The following is an 18,986-nucleotide window of genomic DNA, read 5'->3' on the forward strand; positions in this document are numbered from 1 at the left end:
ATATATGGTGTACCACAAGGTTTAATACTAGGACCAAAATTATTTATATTATACATAAATGATATTGTCAAAACTTCTGATTTGTTGAAATTTGTAATCTTTGCAGATGACACAAATATATTTTGTAAAGGAGAGAATCTCCAACATTTGTTGAAGATTGTCTCTGAAGAGTTGGTTAAACTTAAATTGTGGTTTGATTTAAACAAATTATCTCTTAATATAAAGAAAACTAAATTTATGATTTTTGGGAAACGTAGAATTCCTGAAGATTTAACTATTGAAGTACTGTGTGATAACACCAGATTAGAAAGAGTTTATGAAAACTCCTTTCTGGGAGTAATAATTGATCATAAGCTCAGCTGGAAACCACAAGTCAATTGCATTAGTTCTAAATTGGCAAAGATCACTGGTATACTTTGTAAAGTGAGACACATATTGAACCAGGAAACAATGTATATTTTATACTGCGCGCTTTTTCTTCCTTATTTGTCTATTGTACTGAGGTGTGGGGCAATACTTATAAAACCACCCTAAAGACGATATGCACTATGCAGAAAAAGGCAATGAGAATAGTTTGCAATGTTGGCTATCATGTACATACAAATGATTTATTTTTAAAATTACAAACATTACAATTTAAAGACATAGTGGATCTTAAGACCACACAAATTATGTACAAAGCTAAAAACAAAGTACTTCCTAATAATATCCAAAAATGGTTTAAGGAAAGAGATAGTAGATATAATTTAAGAAGGAGAGGAAATCTCTCTCAATCAATGGCACGCACCACACTCAAAAGCATGTGCATATCTGTCAACGGGGCGAGGCTGTGGAATAATTTACCTGTAACAATTAAAGAGAGCAAACATATTGTGCAGTTCAAAAGAAGGTTTAAAATGTCCATATTAGAAAAATATATAAATTAAGTTGGACATGGGACAAATGTCTCATTTCCTCTTCAAGAGGTTGATTTGAATTACCATACAGTCTGTTTCTTGCCATTTTGCATATATTTAAATTATTATTATTATTATTTTTTTATATTATATTGTGTTTTTTATTTTCAGATAAATGTACTTCAAATGATTAAGTTTTTTCTCAATAAGGATAAATTATGATATCTTGCAAGAGTAAATAGTAGCCGTTTCAAAGCTAGATGTGTCAGGACTCTGGTTTGATCTTCAGCCTTTCTGCTGTGTTTGTCTTGTGTCTTGATTGTCAGTTCACCTCACTCTACCATCACAGCTGAATCCCATCCTAATTAGTGCTCTCACTCTCATTACTCACACACCTGTTTCCCATTTTCTGCACTGATTTTCTCCACTACTTATGCTTTCTCTTTCTTTGGTTCTCTGTCAGTGTGTCTTGGTTTTCGTCCGCTTCACCACTGTCCCCTTGCCTGAAAGTCTTGTTTTGGTTGCTTCTAAAAACCTTTAAAGCCTTGTCTGATTATTTGATCCTGTTTTGTTGTTTATTTGCCCAGTTCCTGTTCCCTATCTCAACTCAGCTTGCTCACCCAGCTTTTGACCCCCCCTGCCTTCGTCCTGGACTATTGCCTTGGCCTCTTCCTTGAAACTGTTGGTCCGCTACTGGTTTTGACCCCAGCCTGTCCATTGGATTTCGCCTCTGTCTCGCCCTCTTACTTGGTGGCTCGGCTACCAATTATTTTATGTTTTGTATTGTTTTCTTTCAACCTTTTGGACAATAAATTCTATTCTGAATTGATCTGCTCTTGGGTTCCTATTGTCTCTGCACCTCCCTAACAAGATGTGTAAAAGGGGAAGGCAAATATAAGTTAGCTTCTTCCTTCTTTTTTTTTTTTTTTCCTTTCTTTTGAACATGCTGAGACTTTTAATTTTATTGTTTTCTGTTAAAATATGTTTTGTTACTAATGATCATGTTCTAAAGAAGAAAAAAAAGAATACATTTATTCATTCATTCATTCATAAGTAAAAATATAATAAATATGTAATATAGTACACATATTTAGCAAAATACTCTCTATAGCTCTTTTTTTTCTAGCCAACTAACGTGCTACTAGTCAGTGAACCCATAAACCGTGACAAAATCGCCTTTAAAGTTGTCCATTTATGTTCGTGATTGCTGCATTCACTCACAAAAATAAATGTTTTATATATTTACGGTAGGACATTTACAAAATATGAAAGATGATCTTTATTTAATATCCTAATGATTTTTGGCATAAAAGAAAAATCAATAACCCATATAATGTATTGTGTATAATGTATTTGACCCATATAATGTATTGTTGGCTATTGTCACAAATATACCCGTGCGACTTGTGACTGGTTTTGTGATCCAGGGACACATATAATGATTTGCTGCTCAAGAAACATTTCTGATTATTATCAATGTTCATATTTTTGTGAAACTGTGATACATTTTATATGTCAGGATTATTTGATAAATAGAAAGTTCAAAAGAACAGCATTTATTTGAAATATAATCTTTCGTAACATTATAGCCTAAATACCGTCACTTTTTATCAATTGATTGTGTCCTTGATTAATAAAAGTATTAATTACTTTAAAAAAAAAACTATTGACCTCAAATGTTACCTGTATACAATACTTTATAAAATAGTTTATATCTATAACATTATTATTTGTTAGAAAAAAATGCTGTCAAGTTAAATGAAATGATGCACTTGTGTTTGTGATGTGATTTTTATTTAAAAAAAGTTTATAAAATGTTTGTGTTCAGGAAAATTCTGTGAAATTTGTATAAAATCTGGTTTAAATCTTTTTTTTTTTTTTTTTTTGTATAAAATGTATTGTACATTGATCTCTTTAAATAGATTTTTAACTATATAAGGTCTTCATGTCATTTGGAGCGACCACTCATCATGTGGTGTGACCAATAAAAGCAATCACTGTATTAAATTTAAAATAAAATATCCTATTTCTGTGGCTGAAATATTAATTACTGATACAGTATGCTTTGTGAATGATATTTTTAAAACCTTTGTATCAGTTTTATGTGATTTACAGGAAAAATAAGTCTGTTAACTAGATTTAAGAAGGCAACTCAGAAATTATAGAAAAAATTATATCATTATATAAAAAAAACTCAAAAGAAATGCAAATACTTGGTTTCTAAACACTTTAATTACTAAGAACTTGTAAAAAAAATTAAGCATGTTAAGGAAATTAATTTTAAGATAAATCACGGTCGCACCACATTACATTTTTTAAGGCTACGGACAATTCATCTAGAGATGAAGAAACACTAAAATCACTTAAATAATTTTTTTTATATGAATTAATGTGTACACAACATCCTTAATGTTTGAACAGTTGCAACAGGTATTATTATTATTATTTTTGTATTTTAAAATTGGCCTGTCGAAAATCCTTATACGTCATTGACCCATATACCATTTGTTCTTACAGTATCATACTGAACTTACCAAAAGTTTCAGCGATTATAAAAGGAGCGTTCTTTACTTGTTTTCTGTGTAATTCAGTCACAATTTGGAGAAAAGTTATAGTTTTTTATGACTTCCTACTTTTTCCATTATTGGAAATGACCAATAAGTCGATAAGTGCTCCTCTGTCGCCATCTACTGGTCTTTAAACTTTTAGTTTAACAAGTCATCACATTAAAAATAACATTAAAATTGGAAAATATTTAGAGGTTTGATGTGAGGTTTGAGGTTTGATTCCCAATATTTGGACACATTTTTATTTTTTATTTACTGTGTTTGGTTTATTTTCTCCCTATACCACATTAATATTAATTTATAATCTGTTTTTGTTCACACTATAAATAAATGACGGATCCCTGCTTTGTATTTTATATTTGAATGTGTTAAGCGCGGACAGTGCTTATTCCTGATTAAGGTTCTGCAAGAACCAGTGTGAAAGAGGTTCTGCAGTAACATTCTAGTTTGGTCCCCTAAAGGTTCCTGTAATGTTACTAAAGTTTCTGAAAACATTCAGTAAATGTGATGGAAGGAAATAGGACCCAAAAAATAACCTCTTGTTCCCTAAAGGTCCTGAAAGCGTTATGGGAATGTGGTGTGAACGTCCTACAGTAATGGTCCCCTAAACATTCCCAGAACGTCCTGAATGTTCCCTGAAGGTCCGCCAAAAAACGTCCTCCAACCCTTTAAAGAACTCCACATCATGACCGTCTCGAACGTTCCCGGAACGTTACTAGGCGATGTCCTTGACACCAGTGGGGACGTCCTGGGAACGTAAAATTTCTAGCGGGGATTGTTCTGGTGGATTTTGGATAGGCTATTGTAATCCAAAAATCTTACACATTGTGCCTTTAATTGGTTTTTTAATGAATTTGTTGTTAAGTGATGGTTCAATGAGGTAGGCCTAATCTCCAGAAAATTATACTTATTATGGCTTTAGTGTTGTAAACAATGTACTGGGGGACTAATGGAGTGAACTTTGTTTCCCTTTCGTTGTCACTCCGAGTTACGTCGGATGACGACGAATGGGGTTTCGCTTAGAAATCCTATCATCTTCGAGTATTAAAACACGAGCCAATGGCAAAGAAATGCCATGGGTCTGCGGAATTTGCATAGCGTAACTCCGCCCCACCCTGGGGGTATATAAGGAAGTCGCGAGCAATATGCAGATATGTTTTCGCTTCGGAGCCAAGAGTTTTCTTCACTCCTACAAGCCATTCTGTATCATCTTCACTCTACGAGACGAGCGGCTCTTCAGTGTGTTTGTGTGACGGCGTGTTCCAGCGAGATCGCATTGCCTGCTGCTGATTTGTGCAGTGATCTGCCGACAGTGAGTGTGTTTCTCCCTGGGCGCTTCAGCACACTGCTGAGCTTTTCCTCTCTCTAAAAGAGCTGCACGCGGCACGTCTTTTTCAAGACGGTTCGCCCGTGTATTACTGGATGTGGGCGCGTGACTCATCTGTTTAACGGTCGCGAGCGCTGTTTTGCGTGTTGGGCTTAATCACGCTCGGCAGCGCTCGTGGATGAGTTATGTTTTCATTACGGGAACATGACCATCGCGATGTTTATAGATCGAGACTCAATGATCTTTGTGTGAGAGTTCCCTCTGCCACACCCCAATCTATCTCTTCTTAAAAAGAAAAACGTGAGGGATACTTTGGCTGGTGGCCAGGGTGATCTGAGGGTTATGGTGTGGCATAATTCCGACGAGCTTTCCTCGGGCCACGCCCCCCTCCACATCGCAAACCGTGGAGCTTCCGTGTGTGCCTGGTTCCTCTTAGGGACCCAGTGTTTTCATTCGGGACTCCAGCAGATGGTGTCATGTCACTCACAGCATCATAAGGCGGGCTTGATTCCTCTGGAAATGAGGATTCGACTGCGTTGCCTCCCTCGGGAGTGTCAGCGTTAGTCGAGTCAGATCCAGAGCTGATGGCCATGCTTTCCCGGGCAGCTGAAAGCATCGGTTGGAGTGGCATCCTCCCCCCGAGCGCTGTAGGCTTCCCGGATGTGCATCAGGACGCTTCCGGCCCGCGGGAGTCCACGTGACTTTTGCGGCCCGCGGGCGTCCTCCGCCTTCGCTGCCCTCGATCGTGAGACGATCTTGGTCTGTATGTTCTCTGTCACTATTGTGGCACAGGCATGCAGTCCTGTGTGTCGCCTTCGCCTTCGAGGCAGTGCTGACTCTGGAGTTCTGTCAGAACCGGCCGCAGTGGAACGCTGGTCCTTCCCTGGCCAACACTGACAGAATGCGGAAGACTCGACCACGCCCCCTTGCTGGGACGCTATGCCTCCCACGCCTGGCCTGGTCGTTCCGCCGCGCACACTACTGGCCTCGCTCTCCGGCGACGTCGGTACCTGCGTGATCCTGGGTCAGGTGGTGTCCACTAGAGTGGTCCAGACATGAGCTTAGCCAGGTTGATGTGAGCGGCTCTGGGAATTAATTTTCTCAGCTCCCCCATGTCCCAGGCTGGGCTCTTCGGCGGGGTGGCTTCGGCCACTAGAAGCAGACTCGGGTCTGTCTGCACTGATGGTCATCCATCTGTGTGCTTCCCGCCAAGGCCACCTCCATGCGACCCCCTCCCCTCCGGCCTTCACCGGCCCTGAGCAGGAGCAGGTCACAGGAGGGCGGCGCTGCCAGTCTCTGCCCCTTAGACTGCCACGCCAGTCTAAGCAGCATTCTTGAGACAGGCAGCCTGGTCGGCGGGGTGATTGAGGGCTGCGCCCAACAGTCTTCGATCTCTCCAGAACGGACTAGGGGCATCTGCACTGACGGTCATCCTTCCGTGTGGCCTCCTTAGTCTGTTTCCCGCCGACGCCACCTCCATGCGGCCCCTCCCCTCGAGCCTTCAATGGCCTGGCATAGGAGGTCGCTGCAGGCTGGCACAGCCTGTCTCTGCCCCTTAGCCGACTAACACTTGGTTAAGCAGCACTCCTGAGACGGGCGGCTTAGACTTAGGGCTCAGTTCTTTCCGGAGCTGGTAGCAGGGACCACTCCTTCCCCTGGTGGAGGGCTGGGGGAGAATCTCATTCCAAAAGAACTGATGCTCTTTCTCTGAGCCCCAAGAGGGTGTGGATGACAGCACACGCCGCCCACGGGCCACGCTCCTCTCATCCCCCTCTGTCGCCAGACCCCTGCCAGAGCACGCCCCCGTGGGACGCGCGCCCTCCCCTGGCCTCCTCTGGCAGGACGCGGTTAATGACCGTGCCCCCGCACAGGGCCGCTATGCCACCCTTGCCGGTGCCGGTCATTCCGCCTCGCTGCCCCACCGACGGTACGTCTGTGGTTCGTATGACCCCGCTGGTGCACTTTCTGGAGGCCTGGCTAGAGCTTCCCAGACTGTCCCGCTGGGTCGCGAGAACCATCAGGCTCGGCTACGCGATTCAGTTCGCGCGATCTCCTCCCCGCTACAGCGGAGTCCGCTTCACTATGGTCGGTGGCAATGCCCCGGTCATGAGAGCGGAGGTCGCCACCCTACTGGCGAAGGGTGCGATCGAGATTGTCCCTCCAGCCGAAATGAGGTCCGGCTTCTACAGCCCTTACTTCATTGTTCCGAAGAAATCGGGTGGGTTACGACCGATCTTGGACCTGCGCGTCCTGAACCGCTCCCTTCACAGGCTGCCGTTCAGGATGCTCACGGCCAAACGCATTTTCGAGTGTGTGCGGCCACAAGATTGGTTTGCAGCGATCGACCTGAAGGACGCCTACTTCCATGTCTCCATTTTACCTCGACACAGACCGTTTATACGGTTTGCTTTCGAGGGGCAGGCATACCAGTACGCGGTTCTCCCTTTCGGGCTAGCCCTGTCTCCTCGCGTCTTCACGAAGGTCGTCGAGGCAGCCCTTGTTCCCCTCCGGGAACACGGGGTTCGCATCCTGAACTATCTCGACGACTGGCTGATCCTAGCTCACTCTCGAGACCGGGTTTGCGAACACAGGGATCTGGTGCTCCAACACTTAGCCCGTCTGGGCCTTCGGGTCAACTGGGAAAAGAGCAAACTTTGCCCCGTGCAGAGGATCTCTTTTCTCGGTATGGAGATCGACTCGGTCGCCATGTGCGCGCAGCTTACGAGCGAGCGCGCGCAGTCACTGCTGACTTGTCTTCGCCAATTCGAGGGCAAGAGTGCGGTTCCACTGAAATTATTTCAGAGGCTCCTGGGGCATATGGCATCCGCAGCCGCAGTAACGCCACTCGGATTGCTTCATATGAGACCGCTTCAGCTTTGGCTTCGCGATCGAGTCCCGAGGTGGGCATGGCAACACGGCAAGCTCCGGGTCCCAGTGACTCCGACCTGCCGTCAGACCTTCACCCCGTGGTCGAACCTCAGCTTTCTACGGGCCGGAGTGCCCCTGGAACGAGTTTCCCGGCATGTTGTCTCAACAGATGCCTCCACCACGGGCTGGGGCGCCATGTGCAATGGACATGCTGCCGCGGGCTCCTGGACAGGACCCCAGTGCCTATGGCATGTCAATTGCCTCGAGTTGCTGGCTGTACGTCTCGCCCTGCACCGCTTCCATGCGCTGCTCAGGGGTCAGCACGTATTAGTCCGATCAGACAATACCGCGACAGTAGCGTACATCAACCATCAAGGTGGTCTGCGCTCCCGCCGTATGTCACAACTCGCCCGCCACCTCCTCATATGGAGTCAGAAGCATCTGAGGTCGCTTCGAGCCATTTATATCCCGGGACACCTGAACCAGGCGGCCGACGAGCTGTCTCGAGTTCGGCCTCTCTCTGGGGAATGGCGACTCCATCCCCAGACGGTCCAGCTGATTTGGGATCAGTTCGGCGACGCACAGGTAGACCTGTTTGCCTCCCACGACTCGTCCCATTGCGACCTGTTTTATTCCTTGACCGAGGGCACGCTCGGCACGGATGCACTGGCGCACAGCTGGCCGCGGGGCCTCCGCAAGTATGCGTTTCCCCCAGTGAGCCTTCTTGCGCGGACCCTGCGCAAGATCAGGGAGGACGAGGAGCAGGTCATATTGGTTGCCCCATACTGGCCCAACCACACCTGGTTCTCAGAACTCATACTCCTTGCGACAGCACCTCCCTGGCCAATTCCTCTGAGGAAGGATTTCCTTTCTCAGGGACGGGGCACCCTGTGGCACCCTCGTCCCGGTCTTTGGAACCTCCACGTGTGGCTCCTGGACGGGACGAGGCAGGTTTGAGTACCCTACCACCAGCGGTGGTGGCTACCATCACTTCCGCTAGAGCATCGTCCACGAGACATGTCTATGCGTTGAAGTGGAACCTCTTCGTCAACTGGTGTTCTTCTAAACATCAAGAACCCACAAAATGCCCCATCAGTGTCGTGCTTTCCTTCCTGCAAGAAGGGTTGGAGCGAAGGCTGTCTCCCTCCACCCTGAAAGTGTATGTTGCCGCCATTGCCGCACATCACGACGCAGTTGATGGTAAGTCCTTGGGAAAGCACGACCTGATCGTCAGGTTCCTGAGGGGAGCCAGGAGATTAAATCCTCCTCGTCCTCCCCTCGTACCCTCTTGGGACCTCTCAGTGGTTTTAACTGCCCTGCAGAGTGCTCCCTTTGAGCCTCTGCAATCAGTGGAGCTTAAGTTCCTGTCAATGAAGACAGCGCTCCTGGTTGCATTGGCCTCCATCAAGAGGGTAGGGGACCTGCAGGCATTTTCGGTTGACGAAGCGTGCCTGGAATTCGGGCCGGCTAACTCTCACGTGATCCTGAGACCCCGGCTTGGATACGTGCCCAAGGTTCCTACCACACCCTTTCGAGACCAGGTAGTGAACCTGCAAGCGCTGCCCTTGGAGGAGGCAGACCCAGCCTTGGCACTGCTCTGTCCAGTCTGTCCCTTCGTGCTTACGTAGACAGAAGGCGGTGTTTCAGGACCTCAGACCAGCTCTTTGTCTGTTATGGTGGGAAGCTGAAGGGAAAGGCTCTCTCCAAGCAAAGGTTGTCTCACTGGTTAGTGGACGCCATTGCTTTGGCTTACCAGCAGCAAGGTCGACCGTGCCCCCTTGGTGTGACGGCCCACTCCACTCGGAGTGTGGCATCCTCTTGGGCTCTAGCGCATGGCGCCTCGCTAACAGACATCTGCAGAGCTGCAGGCTGGGCGACACCTAACACATTCGCGAGATTCTACAATCTCCGAGTAGAGCCAGTTTCTTCTCATGTACTCGCTTCAACTAGCCGGTGCTAGATTCTGCTCAGGTGTCTTCGCTTGCTCGCCATTCCTCTCCACGGACGGGATACGTGCGATATTCCTCAGGTGAGCCTCATAAGCCCTGAGTCTCCTCCAGCACTGACGACGTCAACGCCAGAGTTATGCCACTGGCAGCTTTCGCGCTTGGCTAGGTGTCTCCATGTGCATGGTTCCCTTCGGGCGACCCCCACATGTGTATTCCACTGTAAGCCTCTTTGAGCATGTGTCTTTCCCTTGGCAAGCCACCTTGCCACCCCTGGGGTTGAAATATTCCACCTGCGGCTGGACACCCCAGTGTTGCTCCGTATGCTGCCCTTCGGGGTCATATGTGTATTCCAAGTCCCCCCCTTCGGGTTGGGCATGATTGCATATTTCCACTGGATATGCTTCCCAGTGTACCTTGGTATTCCTGTGTTAAGTAGGACTCCTTCGTCCGTGCTAGTCTCACGACAGGGAGCTCAGACTTACGCAGGGCACTGGAAGACAGTCGAGAGGTGGCGTGATTATACGGGAACCCCATTCGTCGTCATCCGACGTAACTCGGAGTGACAACGAAAGGGAACGTCTCGGTTACGTATGTAACCCTCGTTCCCTGAGTAGGGAACGGAGACGTTACGTCTCCCTGCCACTTCCGCTGTACCGCTGGAACGCCTGAGTTCAGTCTCGGCTCCTCAGCGAAGACATATCTGCATATTGCTCGCGACTTCCTTATATACCCCCAGGGTGGGGCGGAGTTACGCTATGCAAATTCCGCAGACCCATGGCATTTCTTTGCCATTGGCTCGTGTTTTAATACTCGAAGATGATAGGATTTCTAAGCGAAACCCCATTCGTCGTCATCCGACGTAACTTCTCCGTTCCCTACTCAGGGAACGAGGGTTACATACGTAACCGAGACGTTCATGTGTCTATTGTACATTTAGAGAGCGTTTTAAGAAGGCAGCCTTGCAGTGCTTAAGAAAATGTGACTTCAATAACAGAAAGAAAACCACACGAGTTTTTAACAACATAACGTGAGTATAAAATACCAGAATTTTATTTTTATTTTGGGAGCTGTTCTGTCAGTAGGAGTTCTTGATCACCAGAGGTCACTGTCAGTTTAGTTTTAGCTCAATGTCTTTGAGTGACCGCTTTTCTCTGGCTTTGGCTCAAGTCTCAGAATAAGATTTTTTTCTCTCAAAACAATATAAGTTCAGATCTCTAAACAGTTAGTTTCTTGTTCATCAAAATCTGTCAGACATGTTTGTATATTCCATAAATATCTGACATGGAATGTTTGTAATGTCTGCTAAACGTCTGCCGTAATGAATAGGAATCACAGTTTGGACTGTATATGGAGTTTGTCAAGCACAATCACTACCATTTTTGAACATGGAGGAACTCAAAACCCTAAATTTAAAAACCTGTATAAATACATTTGTATTATTCAGTACATAAATTTTTGTAGAAATGTATTACATGTAAACTGTAAATTCACTGTTGCTTGTTGTGGAAGAGCAATAGGAAGACGTGTAAGAATAAATGGTGGTGTTAGTGTTATGGGAAGACAATAAAGGAGTGTGTACAAATAAACAAGCAACTGTGAATTTTCAATTTACACACACATTTCTGTAAAAATAAATGTACATTAATTTTCTGATTATGTAGGCTACTACAGTATTGAATTTTCCTAGTACATTTTTTCCTACTGTTGAAACCTGTAGACAAAACTGGCATTCATGTATTGTTTTGAAAGTACATATACTATAACAAATATTTCCATGGTGAAAAAACCTCTAAACATTTTGACCAGTGTGGCTCGCATGATTGGCCAATTTATTGACACAATAATAGGGTTTTGAAGAATGGATTTAATGTTTTGGGTGAGTAACTACATTTTGCAGACATGCAAGAGTTTTGATGTTCAAGCAAACAGTTGAGAGACATTTACACTTACAGTTTAGAGAATGTTAAGACACTAATTGGAAACTGTTGAGTAATGGTTATGTAATTAACAGAATTTATTATAATGATGATTAATGTATGATTCAAGGCATGCCAAGTGTTTCTTTCCAAGGTGTATAGCGAGAGACAACATACGATGTGATGTAGACGAGAACATGTGGCCAAATGCTGAAGATCTTATAGATTAGAACAGGACTTTTTGTGTGTGTGTGTGTGTGTGTGTGTGTGTGTGTCATTTTTGTTTTATTTTTGCACACTTTAAACCAAAGGCCATGTATGTTTGTCTTTGTTTCATTTTGTTGTTCACTGACAGCAATTTCATATTGCTAATAAAGCCTTTACTGCAGCAATTCTGTCACTTTTTTTTTCAGTTGTACATTCTATAAAGTATTGATGACTTTTAGATATTATGTTGTACACATATCTAATGCACCATGAATTCACACACACAGCTGAATGAATAAAAAAAATGGATTTCATACTGTATGTTCTATACAGATAGAACTGAAACATGACAAGTAATGCAGTTTTTGTAATGCCACCAACTCCAACTGTTAATATTTTGACAGTCATTACGCTATGATTGACTATGTGTTCATGTTGGATAGAAAACGAGTGCTAAAGTTTTGACCGAATTATTTAACGGGTTTGCAGTGTTTTGATAGAGTTAATGTATATTGAAAAAGTTTTTTGTTTTTTTTGCGTTTTGAAATGTAGAGTTTGTATATATTTAAGAAAATGTGGTTTTGGCCAGAAAATTTACTATTTGGCTAATTGTGTGATGTAGGTGTGTTGCTGTGTTAAGAGTTTAGAAAAAGTATTTTAAGAATTGGCAAAAGCTTCTTAGCAATTGAAAAAACTGTATATTCAATATATGATCTGAGAGCATTGTTTGATTTTGAGCACAGATAAAATGGTTTTGCTTTTGCCAGAAGAGTCAGATGTTCTCTGACTGTGGTTTGAAAATTTGGTTTTGTGTTTAAGGTTTTGAGAAAGTGAGTGATGGTTTCAAGAAATGTGTTTTAGCAATTCAGAAAAACTGTAACATGGATCTGACTTCAGCTGAACAATGACAATATTTTCTTTTAAAGCTGCTGTACAGCTGAAATGAACTATTTGCATTACTGATCATCATTTTCCTGTTATCACTTGAAAAGTTGCTTTGAAACAATCTCTATTGCATAAAGCGCTATAGAAATAAAGGGGACTTAACTTGACTCAGGTCAGACAGGTCATGCAACTGCTGAATATACAGGCATTCAATAATCTACAATATTCACTACAATACTGTAGCCTACTTGTGGTATAGAATATATTCACCGTAGTTAGTTGTGATTATATACTTTTTATGTAATTGCACTTTTTTTTACTGCATGCAATATACATTTGTTATTTAACCTCATGTTGGATGCTTTCTGAATTCATTAGTATCTGTAGTGTTTATATATTGACTGATGTGTGTACGATCTGAAAGCTTTGTTTGATTTTGAGAACGGGTGAAAAAGTTGAGGCAATAGTTTGATTTTGCCAGTGTCACGGCAGGATAAATGCAAAAAGGTGCGAGGACTCAAGTGCAGAGAATGGTGTTTATTTATAAAAGAAAAACAAATACAAAACAAAACCCACGAGGGGGGAAAAACATAACTAGAAAATACAAAACCAAAAACAGAACATGAACTTACTGGGGAATCACAGAGAACAGGAAACATAAGACAACGTACCGACACAGACTGCAAACAAGAGGGGACTTATAAAGGGAAACTAATCAGGAGGGAACAGGTGGAAGAACTCAAACAATAATCAGATAACAAGTGGGAGGGATCAGACAATGACATGAGCACATGGCCCAAAATAACAAAACACCCATGTGCAGCACAAGACAGGACAGGCATGTGACAGCCAGAGTTTTGTGAATTTTAGTTTGAAGAATTGGATTTGTGTTTAAGGTTTTTCGAGAAATGAGTTATGTTTTGAGAAATGTGTTTTAGCACTTCAGAAAAACTGTAATAGCAACAGATTTGATCTTTATTAGCTGCTGATTAAATAATCGTTAATAAATGGTTGAGTTATTCATGGGTCATACATTAACTCTAGATTAGCTCTACATGATCTATGCATTAGTTAAACATATTGCATATAGTGAACCCATATTGTAATGTTTTACTAACTTGTTTTTTCTTGACTTTTTTTTTTTAGAACGGCCAAGTAGTAGCGATGTTATTTTATTATTTTATTTTGTGACTGGTGAAAAAAACAAACAAACATACAAATCATAAACTGGTTTGCGGGGACAATTTACACATACACAACATGGTATATAAGGTCATATTTTTTATACTAGGTTGCATACACAACATGGTTTGAAAGGTCATTGTTTGAAATTTTTGATAATGAACTTCATATGGTCATCTATTTATGCTTGAAAAGAACATATATGTCCTAAGGTTTATGAGGACACTGAGATTGTCAGGCTCTGTAAATGAAGGCAAGAGATCCACTTGCGAGTGAAACAGAAATGTTTATTGATAATGCAGGAAATAGATAGAGATGCTGGTCAGTCGTGGTGGGCAGAGAAAGATGCTGGGCTCGGTAACGCAGGGACGCAATGGGCAGATAGTCCAGGCAATCACAGATGATCTTCAGGAACACAGGACACGAAAAGGCAAGAACCAGGAACCCAGCACAAGTGCCAGTTCAGCCGGAGCCTCCAGCAGCAGACACCCTCCTGCAGAGTGAGTGGCAGTCTTATGGTGTTCTTATGGTGTTCTTATGGTGTTTGTAAGTCACTGCATGCTCTGTGCTTTGAGTTTGATTGTTGTGTCCTCCTCTCTGGCAGAGATGATGTGCGAGCACCCATTCCTCAGAAGCAAGACATTCTGGTGGAGCCAGAGCCCTTGTTTGGAAGTATTACATTTCACATTTATACATCTTTTCTGCCTAACCTACGGTTTCCAAACTTTTTTATTCAAAGAATATTTTCTTGAAATACCCCTTGAGATTTTAAGTTAATACTTCAATAACAAATTTGCATGTCCACAGTTCTCTGATGCCAGTTAATGGTCACATGACATGCAAGTAAATGGAGAAAATAGTGTTTTATTTTGACTTTGTTGCTGAATTTAAAAGCAGATTAAAAAAAATATACAGTATTTCCTAGAACCTGGCATGTGTGTTTTAAACTAGATGTTTAATTAAATCCATTGATTACAATGGAGTACTGGTATTGATAAAAGTGTTTTTCTCGCATCAGACTGGTTTTGCTACAGTTCAGGTGTAATTTTAATTTTCAAAGAATTTCTCATAAAAAAAAAAAAAAAAGTGGTAAGCATAGTAATAACATTGTAATAACATGGTAACAAGCAAACCTTTTAAATGTTTCATTCATTCATTAATGAAAATTGTTCATCAGATGCAAAATGGCTTAAGTTGAAAAAATATTAAGGTATGACTATTACATAAGCTTATGCATGGTCAAAACTGGGTAAAAAAAAAAAAAAAAAAGTGCTTCTGATTACTGTCTGAAATTCCGAGTATTTCAGTGTTTTCATCTCTGACAAACACAGGACAAAAGATGGTTGAGTGGAACCAGTTAGATGTGTCTTCATTCCTGGATCAGGTCACAGGCTTCCTATCAGAGCACGGGCAGCTGGATGGGCAGTCCAGTCAACCTCCGGCCAAACGGGCTCGTTCTGTAAGTGTCCCCTTTAAGGTTCTGGAGCTTCCTGAAAAAAAACATATTTTCTTTACATCGCAATCCTTTATCTGTCTATACAGGAGAGTTTGATAGATGCCAGCGAGGACAGTCAGTTAGAAGCAGCTATCCGGGCCTCTCTTCAAGAAACACACTATGAGTCCGCCCAGGACAAGGCAGAGTCACGCTCAGATGATGATTCAGATGCCGAGCCTTTCTCTGACAGCGAGGGCCTGATCTCAGTTGACGGTTCAGATAATGAAATCGGTGGTGGGGAGGATTCTTTAGATGGACACATCTCTGCAGAAGTAGCTCCTCCCACCAGGCCGGACAGCCCAGCCCATCACAGGAAGTCCCCACACAAAGAGTTGTGCCACAGGAAAGAGGAGAGCAAGAAGAATCACCTAGAGCCGGTTGGGCTCAGTCACAGTCAGACAGGACAAACAGAGTCCCAACAGCGGCTGGGAGAAAACCACAGATCAACATCACACCAGCCCTCAGAACCTGCCGGCACCAGCACAGCAGATCCAGACGACAACGGTATACGGCATCTCTGTTGTGTCAGGTGTCTGTTTCATCTTTGGGTGAACCAGCCCTTTAAGCCAAAGTCAATTAAATTCTCTCATTATTTACTCACCCTCTTGTTGCAGTTATATTTTCCACAGAACATAAAAGGATATTGATGATCATAGTGGATGTAAAAGCAGCCTAAAAGTAGTTCATATGACTTGTGCATTATATTCCAAGTTCTCTCAAGTCAGCTGTGTGTGAGAAACCCATTGAAATTGAAGTCATTATTCTCTGATCATTTGTGAACCATTATGAACTTATTGAGACAGTGAGCTGAACGTGAGAACCGAAGCAATCCTATTAGTGAATGAATCATTCTTTTAAGCCATGAGAATCATCTGTTAATTAATTACTTAAATTTCAGTCTGATTCTCACACAAATCTATTGGATGGCTTTAGAAGATTTGCATTAGAGTCATAAGTCATAAGGCTAGCTTGTGTAGGTTTTGTTCTGTCATTTATGGAAAAGAGCTGATCTTCAAACATTGTCCTTTTGTGTTCTGCAGAAAAAAATAACATACAGGTTTAGAATGACGTGGGGTAAATAATGACAGTTTTTAGGTAAACTGACACTTTTAAAGGATTTGAACTTTTATACATGGTAATAATATTCAGAGAAAATGCAGAAATAACAAATTGTACTAAAATGACTGTCCGCAGGTCCAAAGGCCCGCTTAATGCTGCGATATCCAGATGGCCAGAGGGAACAGATAGCATTGTCTGCTAAAGCTAAACTTATGGTGGGTACAGCGTTTCACAATTTGTACAGTTCAAAGGTGTCACTCTTTTCGCCATTGCCAACTTATCCCTTAATTACACTTAATCAAATTACACAAAGATGTTGAAAAGATTAAGAAACTTCAGTGTTGTCCTTTCAATTAAGTTTAATAACTTTTTTCAAATAATAAAAATAATCTTTAAAGGGGTCATCAATTTAAAATGGTGTTTGCATATAAATGTGTCTTTGCAGTGTGTGGACACAACCACCATACAATGAAAAAAATCCATTCACTCCTTTTTTTTTTATCCTCAAAAAGCCTAAACACTCTCAATAATCAAGCCTTTTGGATTTTCTGAGCAATATGATGTCATATTGCTCATGCTCCGCCCACAACTGCTCATTATCATTTAAAGAGACTTGCACCGAAACGAGTCGCTGTGAACAGAGCTGTTTTTGAGGAGGTAAAAAGGGTGTTGTTTTACACAACCATTGAGGAATTTTAACCAAAGTATGTTAAAACTTTACATGAAGACCCTAAAGAATCATACCAACTTGTGGAAAAGGGCATCCAATGACCCCTTTAACATTTAAAGGGATAGTTCGCCCAAAAATGAAAATTCTGTCATCATTTACTCACCCTCAAGTTGTTTCAAACCTGTATGACTTTCTTTTTTCTGCTGAACACAAAAGAAGATATTTTGAAAAATGTCGGTAACCAAACAGTTGATGGACCCCATTGACTTCCATAGTAGGAAAAAAATATACTATGGAAGTCAATGGGGTCCATCAACTGTTTGGTTACCGACATTTTTCAAAATATCTTCTTTTGTGTTCAGCAGAAAAAAGAAAGTCATACAGGTTTGAAACAACATGAGGGTGAGTAAATGATGACAGAATTTTCATTTTTGGGCGAACTATCCCTTTAAATACAATAAAACTGTATAAAGTAAACATGCAAAATTCTGATATTTAAGAATTTTTAACCAATATCTAGATATCTTGTCTGGGCTGGCATGTTTTGGTATAAGTGTTTGAAAATAATTATTAAGACCAAGTATTTTTGAACTTGACTTGAATACGAAATATAGTAAATACAAGAATCAAATAAAATACTAAGATTATACAAAAATCTAAATGGCGGTTATAAAGCATGTAAATACAGTTTGACTTCCTCTCTTCCCTGTGACAACTTCAAGCGGTTGTCAGAAACAGAACGTTGCGCAGTGTCTCTTTGTGTACTGGGGTATATCTGTAAGCGCCACCAACTGTCAGAAAGCGAATTTGCATTTTCAATCCAGTCAATGTGTACATTTTAACCGGTTGATTGATTCGGATAATAAGGTATCTGGAATTATCCACAGTTTTGTTTTTGTACCCTTCATTTTCTTCCTTTGTTCTTTTTTTTTTTTTAGGCACTGGTGAGACATGTTCAGTCTAAGGGATTCCCCAACGAACGCTTCGAACTTGTCACCAACTTCCCCCGCCGAAGACTCGCTCATTTGGACTATGACATCACACTGCAGGAAGCAGGACTGTGTCCGCAGGAGACTGTGTTTGTGCAGGAGAGAAATTAGCCCCTCCCCTTGTAGATAAACCACACCTCCTTCTATCCTGTCACTTGTGCCCTAGAAAGACTGAATTGACTGTGCCCTGTTACCACTTGTCTTCTTTTTTTTTCTCCTTTTTTTTATAATAAGTCCAGGATACACAGAACATTTGGTAGTTCATAGGGACCGTCCCCTGAGCTGCATTTGTCAACGTATTTATTTACAAACAACTTGGCACATCCCATCCTGTCTGGGTCTATTTCTTCAAGACAGTCCATGTACACGAGTTAAGCTCATTTTGATATGGAATTTAATCCCTAAAAGCTTTTACAGATGGCCTTGATATAAGAAAAACATTGTGTATCATGTGTATGCAAAATTTCTAAGGATTGAACATCAGTTCCAAAAATGTCTACCAGTTCCTGACAAAATCATTAGAGCAGGTTGGGATCCTGTTGAACATGGGCTCAGGTGATAAATTGGGGTGGATGCTTATTATTTCGAGGTAAACCCTCACATATCTCATCTGCAGTGTGCAGGGACGAATGGAGTAGAGTGACATTTAGCTATAGTAAGTTTCTGTCTCCTTTTTTTATATACTGCATCATTTCCACAAAAACTGATTCTCAAATATAATCATTGAAACAAAAGGGACAGCTGGTCCACTTGAGTATTTCTTCAGTAACTGATCTAACAGTATCCGCTTTTGTGGCATGATTCCTGGTAGGAACGTTGTGGTTTTGAACCAAATGTTCTAGAAGGTGCTTGAACATATAAGACTCGTGTGCCATAGATCCGGTTGTATTTATATGTATTTAAGGGCAAGCTTTTATTTTTGCCTACAGATCTTAAGTGATTCAAAGTGACACAGATTCTTATTTTAGCTTAGTAG

General features: G+C 42.1%; 3 protein-coding genes across 6 annotated transcripts in view; all 3 read left to right on the forward strand.

Moving 5' to 3' along the window:
* Nucleotides 1-18,986, forward strand: part of LOC311086781 (serotransferrin-1-like) — an 88,973-nt gene that overhangs the window by 26,376 nt on the left and 43,611 nt on the right. The gene's annotated exons all lie outside the window — the stretch shown is intronic.
* On the forward strand, nucleotides 4,149-14,994 carry LOC311087020 (uncharacterized protein; the record flags this gene model as incomplete). Its single annotated transcript, XM_084120275.1, has 6 exons — nucleotides 4,149-4,219; nucleotides 5,583-5,796; nucleotides 6,004-6,217; nucleotides 8,304-10,634; nucleotides 14,100-14,297; nucleotides 14,402-14,994. 4 exons carry the CDS (start codon nucleotides 4,149-4,151, stop codon nucleotides 9,284-9,286), a joined length of 1,482 nt encoding a protein of 493 aa, XP_083976401.1. The 3' UTR covers nucleotides 9,287-10,634; nucleotides 14,100-14,297; nucleotides 14,402-14,994.
* On the forward strand, nucleotides 15,074-18,748 carry LOC311086783 (UBX domain-containing protein 7-like). Its single transcript, XM_084119843.1, has 4 exons — nucleotides 15,074-15,256; nucleotides 15,340-15,796; nucleotides 16,487-16,566; nucleotides 17,960-18,748. The coding sequence occupies exons 1-4, from the start codon at nucleotides 15,137-15,139 to the stop codon at nucleotides 18,119-18,121; spliced, it is 819 nt and encodes a 272-aa protein (XP_083975969.1). The 5' UTR covers nucleotides 15,074-15,136; the 3' UTR covers nucleotides 18,122-18,748.

Source organism: Abramis brama (genome assembly GCF_963993115.1).
Source record: "Abramis brama genome assembly, chromosome: 7".
Classification (NCBI taxonomy): Eukaryota; Metazoa; Chordata; class Actinopteri; order Cypriniformes; family Leuciscidae; genus Abramis; species Abramis brama.